This window comes from Acanthopagrus latus, chromosome 5 (assembly GCF_904848185.1).
Source record: "Acanthopagrus latus isolate v.2019 chromosome 5, fAcaLat1.1, whole genome shotgun sequence".
NCBI lineage: Eukaryota > Metazoa > Chordata > Actinopteri > Spariformes > Sparidae > Acanthopagrus > Acanthopagrus latus.
This window is the reverse complement of record NC_051043.1, coordinates 14,764,590-14,779,086: the sequence shown is the minus strand read 5'-3', so window position 1 is coordinate 14,779,086 and position 14,497 is coordinate 14,764,590. Positions and strand designations below refer to the sequence as shown.

Below are 14,497 nucleotides of genomic sequence, written 5' to 3'. Positions count from 1 at the left end.
AGTGTAGGCACTTCACAGCCTCGGGCCACTTAATAATTCAGATGTGGTAGAGCCACGAATGGCAAGTCCTCAAATGATCTATTTCCGTGTCCTGGGCCACAGTGTTTCTGAAAAGCCCCTATTCTCCTGACAGCCGCGCGGCCGGCGCTCTCTTCATTATGTTGGCAACTTCAAACATCACAGTATCAGCGAAAAACCTCTCAAAGGGATAAACAGGGAGGAACGGGGTGTTCTGGGTTTGGAGCCGGAGTTAATTTGGAGAAATCAAGATTCACAATCTAACAAATAAAACGATTCAATAACCCCCCCAGCTACGGTAATAAATAAAAAAAAGTCTGCTGTTCAAAACAAGCCTTTTCTCTTTGACCTGACTTGAGCGGTGGTAGCGAGTCGAGGACGCGCCGCGGCAAGTCCCGGACTGAACTTCAGCGCGTCATTGAAGCTGTTTTTTTTTTATGTGATGTTGACGCTCAGCCGCAAACACAAGCAACCTCCGACTGAGTCAAAAGTTGGCAGGAAAACTGAGGCCACAGAATGAGACGCTCTGACGGATTAAATGCAGGAGTCAAGATCATCAACGTTTCACAGTCTCAGTTATCTATATTTGTTGGTTCAAGAACAAAATAGTCTATGAATCATTTATTCTGACCATACAATTTTGTAAAACTCCAAAAATGTCTTCTTTTAATCCACTGATATTCAATTAACAGTTATTCTGTTTCGATCACTTACAATCTGCAAATGCAAAGTCATCACAGAGCAGAGCATAAAACACAGTAATGACCATTTTCCACAGAAGAACACCAAAATAAGTTTGTGCGTGTGTTAGTCTTCACACAACATTAGCGTCATATTGTTTTTTTTATCTTATAATGAGTCTGAAAAACTTCAGCCTTGCACTGGGCGACCCATTCCCTTATTATCACGAACACACACAATGTAGTTCATTCTCACTCAGTCCCACACACACCCTCCTGCTGCCCCAAATACTCACCAGAGCACTAATGTGGATTAATCCACCGCCGCAAACAGTCCCCAAAAAAGCGACACTCCTCCGGTCTGCCAAAAAAGAAAACTACAATGCGAGGCAGTTCGGAAAATGGCCGAGACTTTTCTTTAACTTTTTCAATAAAACCGTATATTGGGAAGGTGTAACATTAACAACCTCCAGAAGCAGCCTTTAAGGAAGTCAGATGAAACGACTTCTAAAAACATGAGGATAGGTGAACCACACTGGAAGAGTATTTGGTATTTGGTTAAGAAAAGTTCCAAACCACGTGTTTGAAGGCACTTAAACTGTTACTCCATTTTACTTTGCGGTTGCCATTCCCTTCCTCCTCTGCTGTCAGGTGACCCTACCTGCCCAGAATTTGTAATCAGGGCGAGAGAGGAAGATGCTGACTCAGACTTCTGTCCCACAGAGGACTGAGGTGAAGCCGTGTCCCCGCTGTCAGAGATCCTCCCCTCAGTGTTAAATCTGTCCCAGGCTTACGTCCCTCACATGATGTTTTCTTACTAACCCCTCCGTCTGTCCTTCAAGACTTTCTTCTAGCTTCAGTACTTTGTGGTTTTCCTCCCCTCGGCTTGCTCCTGTGTCCTTCAAGCGTTCCTTGCGTCGGGGGGGAGGACACGGGGTCCGATTTGGCTTTTCCTCTGATCACACGAGTCGCTTTGGTGCCCCAGCGGAAAAACAGCAGCGTGAACGCCACAGAGGAATTATCACTACAGCTTGAGCGTTAATCCGCCAAGGGGCCTTGGAAAAGACAGTTTCCTCTAATATACATATTCTGTACAGATTCTGTCAGATCCTATTAGCGCTTTTAATGTCATACTTCAGCAGCGATCCCAATGAGCGCAATGTCGATGGATATGAATACTCTTGCTGGGGATATTACCCCGTGGCACAGAGGAAGTCATATATAGGTTCCTCTAAAAGAGCTTTCTGTGTATTTGCCTCCCCTGTTTGCTCGCTCCTCTTAATTGGAGTTTTAGCTGAATTTTTTCTTTCAGTCAGCACCATCAAACTCAAGTTGTGAAGCGTGTGAGGCAGCAGCAACAATCAGACACACTGCTGAGACTGTTTTTCTGACAGTGACTAGAGATGTTCTGCTCTATTTCAGGTGCAGTTTCAAGTACAGTTGTCACAATAACAGAATTTTAAATGTAGATATCATACTAGCATCAATAAACGATAAACTTGAATATCTCTTTGGATATGACGGGGGGAAAGAAAAAAGTCCTTTGCACACAAAGGAAACTGTCTTTTTCTTTTTGTTCTACACATCTGTTGATTCATCGTTTTAAAACATGAAATATCAACACTTCTGACAACCTGAGAATGGGGAAGCATGATGAAAAGTGATTAGGGCTGCTTAGTAATGAATGATATTATTAATAATAAAGATATCAATGAAAATGATTTACATAAATCCCCAAGATGGAGCTTCAACTCCTCCCTCTTGCAAGATGATGCCTTTAAGGCAATGCTGAAAACACAAACAGAGTTATTCATTGAAACAAATATTGCCTCTGTCTCATCAGTAGGCACAGGCGGGGAGGCCTTGAAAGCTTTTATAAGGGGACATGTTATTCAATTCTCATCACACTAGAAAAAACAAAACAGAAGGAAGCTTGAAGACTTGGAGAGGAAAGTGGGAGAGGCAGAAGACAAATGCAAGCAAAACTATTCCCCACACAACTTAAAGACAGTCACGCAGCTTAAATATGAAAATAAAGGGTAAATATCACAGAAGGTCGAGTTTGGACTTTTTAGAGCAAGACAAAGGTATTTTGAGTCTGGGGATAAAGCCGGGAAACTCTTAGCGTGTTATATTAAGCAACAGGAATCCAGGGCTCCGTTAAATGCTGTCCAGTCTCAAGGAGAGGGTCTTCCACATCTATACCTCTACACTGTCTTGCCAAAAGGTGGACACTCTTTCATTTTTGGTAAGGTTAGACCTCCCAGCTTTTAATACAGATCATCATGAGATGCTTGACGCTGCAATCACAGCCGAAGAAATAAAGGCAGTCATTCGAACGATGCGGTCTGGTAATTCACCAGGACCCGACGGGCTGACAGCAGAATTTTATAAATGCTTTTCGGATGAGCTCACTCCACTCTTGTTACAAATGTATAATGCAGCTTTTGAAAGAGGAGTGTTACCCCCCACCTTGTCTCAGGCTCTAATATCTCTGATCTCAAAGAAAGGTAAAGAGTCCACAGATTGTGAAAGCTATCTCCCAATTTCTTTAATATCAATAGACACTAAAATCCTTTCCAAAATCCTTGCAAATGACCTCAGTAGTGTTATAACTGCGCTAATAAATGCAGATCAGAGCTCGGCAAAGTATCGGCTTTTGAAAGAATATCTGATATAGTATAATAAACGACATCGATAAATATAGTGAGAAATGGGGAATGTTCTTAAGATCATATTCTTTACATGGTAGCTAATACGTACATGTGTACACTGATCACTGTGGCCTGTTCTGGGGGGGCTGTCACGGAAATGAGGATGGAGGTGGTCTGGGTGCAGTACAGGGACCTGTGTACTGGAAAACTATCCAGCCTCACAATGGACAATGAATGGACATGCAGCAGTGTCTTGGTAGTCTCCTGGTAAGACTGCTTAACATGTCATGTATGTACAACTTTTTTTGTGCTTTAATTTTTTTTACTTTTAAATATAATTTCTATCATTACTATTATTTTCCTCATCGTTTTACTGTATTGTCCTCACTCTGATATTTCATTATCAACACATGCCGTTGTGTATCTTGATTTTGCCTTTGTTTGTTTGTTGTAAAAATCAAAACTCAATAAAGCTTGAGTCATAAAAAAGAAAATGATTTACATGGTCATCAGCAGCTTTACTGAATTTTCTTTGCAGCTTTGTTTTGCTGTTTAAAGCGTCCTTAGTTCAAGTAAAACAGTTTTTGTAAAGTACTTGTTTCTGTCTGTTAAATGCTTCGGAGGACACCTGAAACCGAGCTTCAGTCAAATATTTAACCATTGTTCTACATCGGCGCTCCAGGTATGCTAATGCTGTTATCTATGGTAACGGCACTAAAGCGTCACGCTACGTTAACAGTTAACTCTCACTAATGTAACCAAACTAATCATGTGTTAAACTGACTACAGACACACTTTAAAAAAATTGAGGGCTAAGTGGTCACGGTTTAAGGTCAGGCTCTGCTTGAACGCCAGGCAAGAAATAAAAGTGTTAACGGTTGTTCTGAGCGCCCTTGAAGGCAGATTAAGCTGGCCGTCGCGTATTTCGGGGATGTTTCAGCCTTAATTGATAGGAGGCCACAGGGAGCTGAACGCAAATATGGAAAGAGAATCAAAGATGGGGGAGATGCCAGCATTTTAAACCCTGTGGACCACCACGACTCCCCTCATCTAGTACTGTCACAATCAGGACACCGCTTCATGTAGTGTCCATTACATGTCCAGGAATAGAGTCTGGCATGAATTTGTGGTTTGGGAATAGTATTACTTTGTGCAAGAGAACAAGAATAAGTAGGAAATTCTGGCCAAGTGTTGCAGCCAATGGAAATGATATATGATTATTTGTTCAACAGAACAATCAGCCATTAACAAACTATCAAGGATGAACACAAACCAGGAGAACAACCCGAGACACTCCAGAGGGACTAAGATGAAATAAACAGAATGCTTTACCTTTAATGGTTCATCCTATTGTAAACACTACATGTGTGCATGTTGGACATGAGGTCATGAGCTCAAAAGTCAACTACTACTCAGCTCACTGAGCGGAATAAAAAAGTTTTTCTCTACTTCTTTGTATTCAGAGATAAAACTTTGGAGCGTCGCAGTGTTCATCATGGGAGAAACGTGTTGCTGAATCAGGAGTAAAAGTGTCAGGATTGGGATCAGACAAGAAGAATTGGGACCAGTCAGGAGAGGAGTAGGAGCTGGTGTCAACAAATTAGCTCATATTGCAAACAAGTGAACTCAGAGTTGATGTGATTGAGGTGTTCGGACTGCTACCACTGCATTAAACCACCGCTTCACCTCTGATAAATCCCAGCTCTGCCTTTTTGTCAACAGTGGCGTTACAGCCCCGGACCTCTGTCTTGATAGTGCTATTCCTGAGGTGGCCTACATTTTGATTCCTACAGAAACGGCGCCTTGCAATGGCAGGAATTCAAGCCTTGAGGGGCAGGTGATATATTTGGACATGGTGCTGCATGTTGCCGAGCCCTGCTGTCCTTCACTGCGGGCTATATATGCCGTATTTCAGCAGCATGTCAGGCACGGTGGCACACAACACCGCTGCAATAAGTCTTGAGTTATTTCAATCTGTCAGTACGCATGTAGAACACATTACCCACAATTCCTTCAGCTTTATGGTGCACAGCAGGAGGAGCATACAGACACATTAACTCAGTGCTTGAGAACATAATTTTGCACTTTTTATTCATTTTTCTGACAGCTGCCTCTAAATACTTGACTGAGAAAATATGACAAAAACATGGAAAAAGTGCAAAAAGCTGCGCTTTAGTTTCATGTAAACTGAGCCCACCATCAGTCATCATGGGCCAAACCCTTGCTCAATCACCTGCTCTTCAAGTAAAGGATCTGAGATCTTCCTTCTCCACTAGAAGCCATGTTTAGTACGTGACGTAACCGCCCTGGCTGACAAGGTTGGGATGTTTAGGATGACCTGAGGGTGATGTCACCGAGGGCCTTTGTTTACACCCACGAGTTACAGGCTCCTCTGAGCCCTCTGTGGGTCTGATCTGTTTCATCAGGTTACAGGGCCGGAGATGGGAGACAGCTGACTGGTGAAAGATTTAGCGCAGATGTGGAACATCAGCCAGACGCCGTCTCCCCTGGCCCCTCCACCTTGTCAGCGGGAACTGAGCTGATGAGACGGTCTGATCAATCAATGCGTGGGAACTGGGCTCTTCTCCGTGGGAAAATGTGCATACCTGCTCTTCAGTGTCTGTCTCGCATTTATCTAATCCATCGCACAAATGCAGAAATCACCAGCGCTTTGATCGATGTGGCGTTTGAGGACCAGAACGAGAGCTTTGTTTTGTTTTTGCTTTTTAAAATAAATACTAACACTTGATTCAGTTGTTTGTCTCCATGTAGTCGTGCTCAGAGCCTCCATTGTGCAGCATGCAGAGCCGGCACTATGCAAATATTAAGAATCCTATTCCAACTTGGCTGTAGTTTGACGTTCTGTTTTAGGAAGCTGCAACAGCTAATTAATCGCCCGAGCATTTAAAGACTTCGCTGCTGGATGATTTGACAGATATCTGGCGCATCAGACATTCTGATTAGCTGCCTGGGAGTTTTAAAAGTTCCCCAACTCGTTGTCCCATATGGCTGCTGTCAAAAGATCCATTATTAACTTCCTTGCATTAGTATCAGTCGAGTGAAATGTCGTGTCTGCAGTCTTGACAGAGGCTGTGAAACAGACAGGCCATATCGTCCTCAAGCTCCAAGCCATCTGTGAGTCAATATTTTCTTTTCATGTCAATCACATTTTAATCTACGTGACGAGGTTACTCAGGTAATCTGAGAATGTGTTTACAAGCTCAGTAGTGACCTGGTTAATGTAAGTCTGCATATGTATGCAGCAGCTCAGTGATCTGCTTTAATTCTCGGAGCACGCCCTACTGATTTTAGCTGTAAGAGCGACAGAAAACGTGTCTTTGTGCCGTTCGGCTGTTACTTTTAGTGTTCGGAGTCTTTTGTCATCCAAATGAGTTCATGTAAAAAGCCAATTAGCCAAAAACTCAGCATTCTGCAGGAGAAATCTATCTGGGGGATATCAGGTTTCTCGAATCCCTGGTTTCTCACTGACATGACATTAAAAGAAATCAGTTTACTGGAGAACCTGCGGTGCATGTTCACTGACTGACTGGGCATACAGCTGGGAGGATCCTTGTCTACATTCGTAGCTCACACTGAATGTATTCAGGGTTCTTAGACGCGGCAGAGAAGCGTAGAGAGGCGTGACGGAATAATTTGGTTATTTTCAGGTCTGGAAACATTTGAGAATTGCTGGAGAAACCTTAGAAAAGTACAGGAAAATGCTGTTTTACTGCAGTTTAAAATGTCCGTCATCTCTCGCATTTAATTGGGCCTTCGTGTCCTTTTTAATTGAGCTCTGTAAAAATGATCAGAACGATTTTTGCTCGTGGAATTGAAATCTTATCATATGAAGAAATTCAAGTTTGGAAAAGGAAGACAGAGGACACTGATCATGTGCCAAGAGGCTGTTTCGCTCCCCTGATTATTTTCACAGCAGACCTAAACCACACAGAGAGGCCTCGGGGCTCTTATTGAGACCTGCACTTTAATCTGCGCGTGTCTTTATTTTCCATTTGTTCTTATCTGCCCACCACTCCAGGTGTTGGGGGGGAGAGGACGGGGAGTTCTTCACTTTGAACTCCAGAAGGGCCTTTTCCCGACCGTGTTCGAACATGCCGGAACGTCCCACCTGTCTCCCTGCCCTCTCCTTTTTTCCCACAAACCCCCCCCCCTCCTTTCCCTTGGCCTCCACCACCACTCCTCTTCCCTCCTTTAAACACTGCCTGTGCCATCTCTGCCTTTACATCCCTCGCTCCAACAATTATCCAGCTTCAAAGCCGGGGGAAAAAGTAACACGGGGAGGCAGGATGTGTTCCTGTGCATTTACAAGGATTGAAGGTAGTTGTAGGTATGTTGCTGCGCGCTCGTTTGAGCTTTACTGTAATTATGGTGATACCACAGCAGGAGCGAAGCAGGGGTTCGTCATTATTCCGCCTGGGAACCGCAAGTCTACCGCTTAGAACCATGTTTAAGGCTTTTTAAGCAAGATTACCAGTTGTTGCAAGACACAAGCAATGGTTTTCTGAAGCGCACAGCAGAAGATGTAATTTCTTTAAACTTGATCGGTTGATCGATGAAAGGAGATTACAGGAGGTCTCAAACTGCTGTGGGAGTCCTCTTTTACACTTCTCACGGCGGATAGTCTGAAGTCTGATGGTCTGAAACAGCACTCGGTGCATAATTGGATACAAAGACCCTCTACTTAAATCTGGCTGACATATTACAGCCAACACACTTCGTCTTTGGTAGGGACATTCTTAATTATTTATTGACAAAAAGCTGAACTAGCCAAATATGTTCATGCTCAAAGACAGCTGATATCAGATAGTAAATCACAAGCAAACTGTGGCAGTGAGTTGTGGTATGTATTGGCATCCAACTATGACAGCTATTTTTGCGTCAAACTTTTGTCAGTTCAAATCTAGAGTGCAAACGCTTGAAGGTGGACAAGCCTCGGCTGCCTCCGCAGAGAAACCAAATGACTCCTCGTCTGTCACTGCCTCAAGCGGAACACGACAACGTTAAACACTAAAATAAGTCACAGGGCAGGATATGAAGATCCAGCAGCAGGGTTTGAGGAATATAAAACAAAAGCATATCTCAGAGCAAAAAACCTTGAATGTTTGCCAAAACCCAGCGGGAACCGCTGGATTGAAGCTCATCAGAAAACTTCTGTCTAACTTTGAAAAGAACCTCACCTTCAATCGGCAGAGCAGCGGGAGTCAGCTGCTCTTCTTTCAGCAGCCGGGCCCGCTGCCGTGCTGCAACATGCTCACTCAACGCCATTATCATCCACAAAGTCAGAATGAAGCATGCATTATAGATGAGACACATCTTCTCAGCTAAATCGCAGACAACAGAGGATGTGCAGCAATCCCAGCTGATAACACATTCGCCTTTTACCACCTATCTCTCCGCATACACACACTTAACAGCTTCAGCCGTCAGTCATACTAGCCTCATATTGTCCCCTGTGAATTATACATGAGCATTCCCATTAGGCTTTACAAACAGACACAGGATCCTACTTCTGCGAGCGGACCGGTGATACTACAGAGATCAAATAGGATTTGAGAGACTGGGTGCACCTACCGCATGCAGCGATCCCTCGTAGATACAAGCTCCTGGGATGACAGACAAGGGAGAGAAAGAAAGAAAGAAAGCATCAGAGATCAGTCAAGATTACACCTTTGGTATTACGAATGGCCTGTGTCGTAAAGCTGTTTTTGGTCAGAGATTATGTAAATCTGTCAGCGTAATTCCTGCAGATCAAACAGCAGATCAACCTCATGAAAGATTAGAAATCAGTTCCCTTCAGTCTCCCGGATGTGAGGTCCAGCAGGCCTTTAGTGTCAAGTATGTTGCTGCGTACTGTCAGACTCTGAAAATGGCCAATACATCTCAGCACCAAAGAAAAATGGGAGGCGAATAAAAAAAAAAAATTTGAATCCGAACGAGAGAATCCAGGAAAACATACGTAAAATCAGCCGGAGTTGATGCTTAACCATGAAATCAGAGGTCTGATGCTACAGGAATTCAGATGTCACTGACACATTCATGATCACAGATGAGGTCAAAATGACGTGAGTTTGATTTAGATTGAGTAGTTCAGTTTTTATCAGGAGGCCGTCTCTGTCTTGCAGCGTTAGTCTAAATAGGCCAGGATCCCACCTGCCGACTGTTTTGTTCCTAAACCAGATGAAACAATACAGCACATGCTTGAGTTCCCCTCGTTTACGGAGAAGTGATGCTCATAATAATAATAATAATAATCTTTGCAGCTTTTCAAACAGATCAGATCTGTCTGTGCGATTCAGTGAACAAAGTTACATGTGCTTAACAGTATTGCCCTCCGTCTTGTGGCCTTCTCTGTTTTCATGCGGAATATGAATAAGTCTTCCAGTCGTGCTGTCTTGTCCCACACTCTGTTAGTCAAACTCATAGCTGGTTGGTTAATGTTAAACCATACGTTGTTTAGCTCAACGAAGCTGGAGCTAATCAATGTTGAGCTGAGTCTGACAAAGTCCAGCTTAAACTGATGAACGTTAAGCACTTTTGAACACGTGTGCAAATGAACCTGCGACACAAATTTACCATGACTTCATTTCACAAAAGCAACACACACTCAGGCTGCTTTCCGCTGGAACACATCTCTCTCTCTCAACTTTACCATCAAAGGCTGGAGGCACGAGTTCATAGAAAGCTGTCACTAGAAGGCTGCTCACCTTTCAATGCTAGCTAGCATTTTGCTAACGCCAGCACTCCTTTCCAAAGCAAATATTCTGCCAAAACTACCAGTAATTTATTGACTTTAGCAAAAAGCCACATAAACCTTCTACTTTAACTAGCGCTTGAAGAAAGAAATTATATTACTTTCACTTGACCTCATGTCCTCACTCCTACTCAGAATTCAGTTTTGTATCTCTTGTTTAAATGAGCATTGATCCACAATCAGTACAGCATGACCTGTTGCCATCGGGGCTTAAAGCCAGGAAATATGCAACCTTTAGACCGTAATAACAGGACACTGATGATTATCTCTGCTCAATTTGAAGGCTAAATGTTAAGAAAACACAGACAGACGGACGGACACGTGCGCCTGAGGTGTGTGAGCAGACTGGAGGAAAGTGAGGCATCTCGGTGGGGGGGCACTAGTTAACATATCAAAGATCAGTGAGCATCATGTCATCACACTGAAATAAGAGTGAGAATGAACGTAACCAAGGTTGCAGCTGTTTAAAAAGATGGATTTTATTTGATTTTCTTTATGGAAATATGTACCTACCTACTCCCAAGGTGAATGGAAATACTTGCCAGTTCAGGTAAAGAATTTAGGCTCCAGGCCCACATTTACAGTAGCATTGCTGCTGTTTAGAACATATTGTGATTGAAATTGGCTAACTGGGCAAAACATTGAGGTAATTTTCTTTAGGCTCGAATAGGTTACTTCAAATCTGTACTCATTCAATGTGGAATTACACCCGAGGAGGCCAGAGGCATTGTTGCTGTTTCCAGCTGTCAGTTTTACTTTAAATCCACTATCAATGAGTAAAACCTCAAGCTTAAAACCGCAACTGTGCCTCCGTCCTTTTTTGGAGTAGCTCTACTCTTACTCTGCATATTCCTTCATGTTTTGACAATGACATAACTCGGGGGAGGAAATAAAATCCAGAAATATTCTAAAAATGTATAAATTCTGAATGGAGGTTTGGTATGAGGTGGAAGATCACCGAGGACTATGGAGACCTGACACATGTTGCACATATTTAAGCCAATTTTCACAAGACGATTCTTAATTTTAAGAAAAATTCCCGAGCCATCAACACTGTTTTCTTGTGATCAAGCCTCATCTGCTCATGATAATTATGGTCGAAGAGAGTTTCGTCATGGAGTTGCTCCTCTCAGCCCTGATGGAAATAGATATCAAAGGGGGTCACAGAAATGAGAAAATACAACGGCCCATCTACAGATTTGACCACCATTCTTAACTGAAGGCATTAGATAATGATAATGTAAAGGCAGTATCTGGAGATGACGGGATGTGGATGAGATGCCTGTGAAAATATGGAGAGAAAGACGAGAAAACCTCCCCCCGCTGCCTCTCTCAGCCTGATCGCCTCACAGTCAGGACTCTCATATCAGAAAAACTTCATTCGATTGGATTTTTACATGAGGATTGTTGCTTGAATTACCCATCAGGTGTTTGACTGTTTGTTATGCCGGGAAAGTGACACGTCACCTGTCTTTTTTGTTATATTTGTATCCCATTAAGTGCTAATTAGGCAATTTCCCGGAGAAAAATACAAATTTGAAGTAAAGTTTTACTGTTTCTGTGGTTCTATTTGAACTTCTATAAGCTTTGCGTTGAAATATAGTCATTCAAATGCTGTTTTAACAACAATTCTACTGTTTCCTAGACATTTAAAAGACCCTGTTTAGCTTTAACTGGAAGTCAGAGGCATTTTTTGACCTGCATGTCTCCAGATCAATGCTTCATGAAAAAGAAGCCCCGTCAGAATTTCAAGTGGACACATGCTGGAATAAGTTAGAGTAACTCGCATCAAAAATACAGCATCCTGCTTCTCATTATCACCCGAACACAATGTCCTCAGTGAGTGAGACTATAATCTGGTTGGGTCAGGAATAATAAGCAGGCAGATGTGCGGGGCCACCTTCCACAGTCGTGGAAACAAACGTGACTTTCCTCCCCACAGAGTCCTCGCTGAATCTCATCATCCATTCAGTCTCGCGGTGCAGGACTTAATGTCGATAACATTTCAACTTTTATAACCATCTTGCTCCTGCTTGCCAACGCCAACTTGCCCTCTTCTCCTCGGAAAGGAGGCGAAGGAGTGTCTTGCTTTATGAAAGTTTGAATTTTATTGACGCATGTGCTGCCAAGCAGATTGGACGCATGCCGAGATGAAGAGCAGATGCTAATGGTCTGGAGTTAAATCTGGCTGCCGCACGTAAGCAGAGAAACTTTCACATCTTTCCAGATTTCATAATGGCTCTCTCCCCCCCCTGCTGTGATATTAACAATCCTGAGTCTGATTTGAGGGACGGAGGGAAAGCTTGAACGTGTCGGCTCAGGAGCGGCCGAGCAGACCTGCTTTGGATTCTGCTCCTGACAGCCTTGTGCATTATAGCTCCTCTGATGGGAATACTGTCAGCCCTGCATGGGCAGACGTTTTAGATTTGATGCAGAGTTATGAATATTTAAACGGCACAGAGGCCGCGAAGGGGATCAGATCCAAAGATGTGCGTGGGGACCTCTTGCAACGTGAAGACGTACAGCAACCACAGACGACGGGTTGACTTCACGTGATGCTTTTCTCTCCAATGACGGCGCGAGAATCAACCGATCAGTCACTCACCTGGGAGATCATGCTGCTCCATAATGAGCTTACATGTGTTGCGAACTTCCTGAACTTCTTCCAGCTTTCATGTTCTTTGCATTAGATTTATCAAACTGACTTTGAAGTCCATCTTCACTGAGGACTGATGTGGTGATTTGCACATGAAGAGATGTGAGGATTTCATGTTACATCTAAATATAAATCAGAGTCCAGCAGATTCTGACTCACTCACACGGAAATCTTTAGCTTTTAGTCCATTCTAATACATTATATGAATGCTAATCATTTTATTCTAGCAATTCTAAACACATTCAGAGTTTTCACAGTCCAACCAATCTGAGTATGGGTGCTGTTTTCTCAGCATCAAGCGGTTAAACCTTCGGTGAGTAGCCTACTTCCCCAGGTGGAGGGCTTTAAGTCAGAAATCCTGCCAAATGATCAAGTGTGTGATTTACAGAGCTTACTTTCAATTCACTATACAACTTTACACAGCCTGAAGTTGGGAAGTTGGCACACAGTAAAATCTCTGCCCTCATCCCTGGGAAAACAACAACCTGCTGAGGGGTCCCAAAGCAGGGTCCTGGTCCCCTCCGGGAGCTCCAGGACGTCCTTGACAACTCGATGAATAAGTTACATTCACTCAATAGAAATGGGTGCAATTCTGCAAATCTGGCCACAACTTTTAGCTGTAGCCTGGACAGATTAATGCTGAAAAAAAAGTAGCTGATAGGGAGCTAAATCTGATTCAATTTGGAGTTTGAGGCTCTGATGTGAGTGCGCACGGTGGTCTGATAACCCCTGACCTACATAACAACAAAGACAACCGGTTTGATTAAACAAAAAAAAAGAGAGGAGAGAGATCAAAATACCCACCATGTAGCCCACGGGGCACGGTGAGGATCCCAGCCAGAGCGCCAACAAACATCCACCATCCAGCCATGGTCGCAGCCAAAAAGGGCATTAAATCCAAATCCAGTCAGAGGGGGGGGAAACGCGCGGTGTGATTGTGTTTCTCTCTCTTTAGCTCAAATGAAGACAGTTCTCACTGTGCATTATTGATGTCCTGATGTGCAAATAGAACAACCAGGACGGATCCAGGAATCTTTTTTTTTTTTTTTTTTTCCTTGAGGGGGAGCGGAGAGACGGAGCGCACCGGGTCCGACTCCTGAGCGCTGCGCTCCGGGCAGGAATGCGGCACAGTCCCGAAACCTGGAGAAGTATCCTCTTCCTCTTCCTCCTCCTCCTCCTCCTCCTCCTCCTCTTCTTACTCCCTCTCCTCCGCCTGCTCGCCGCTGTGCCGGGTCGGACACTAAAACTCCGCCAAAAACAACACAAAATAAAATCACCAGACGCGAGGTGATTGTATCCTCTCCCCCAGCAGCAGACGCGGCAGCCGGGACGCTTTTTAAAAGCCGAGGCGCATGACGGCGAGAGGCGGGGAAGCGGTCGCACTTTTCCAGCGCTCCTGCAGCGAAAGGTTGCGCGGTGTTTGAAGTCACTTCTTGCGGGCGCAGCGGTCTTCTCGTCCTCCCGGCACCCCTCACTCCCTCCTCTACTTCTTCTTCTTCTTTTTCTTCTCCTCTTTCTTCTTCGTCCTCCCCTCCTCTCTCCAGGAGGACGTCCCACCTCTCCTCTGCTGCCCCACCACCTCCTCCTCCTCCTCCTCCTCCTCCTCCACCCACCTCGCAGACATCGTAATCTCACATGATGGGGATTAAAACGTGAGGGAGAAGTTGTTTTATGGAGGGAAGTTGTGGGCGATGGGTTCATCTGCTTTAATCCCACG

The 14,497-nt window shown here is 44.0% G+C and overlaps 1 protein-coding gene across 2 annotated transcripts in view; it reads right to left on the bottom strand.

The window, feature by feature from the left end:
- Positions 1–14,281, bottom strand: part of fras1 (Fraser extracellular matrix complex subunit 1) — a 236,646-nt gene extending 222,365 nt beyond the window's left edge. For both annotated transcript variants that reach the window (XM_037099466.1, XM_037099467.1), the window contains exons 1-2: positions 13,585–14,281; positions 8,945–8,976 (exon numbers count right to left, since the gene is read on the bottom strand). In XM_037099466.1, the coding sequence (XP_036955361.1) occupies positions 8,945–8,976; positions 13,585–13,672 (120 nt within the window). In that variant the 5' untranslated portion in view covers positions 13,673–14,281. The remainder of the gene's footprint in view (positions 1–8,944; positions 8,977–13,584) is intronic.
- Positions 14,282–14,497: the final 216 nt, after the last annotated feature.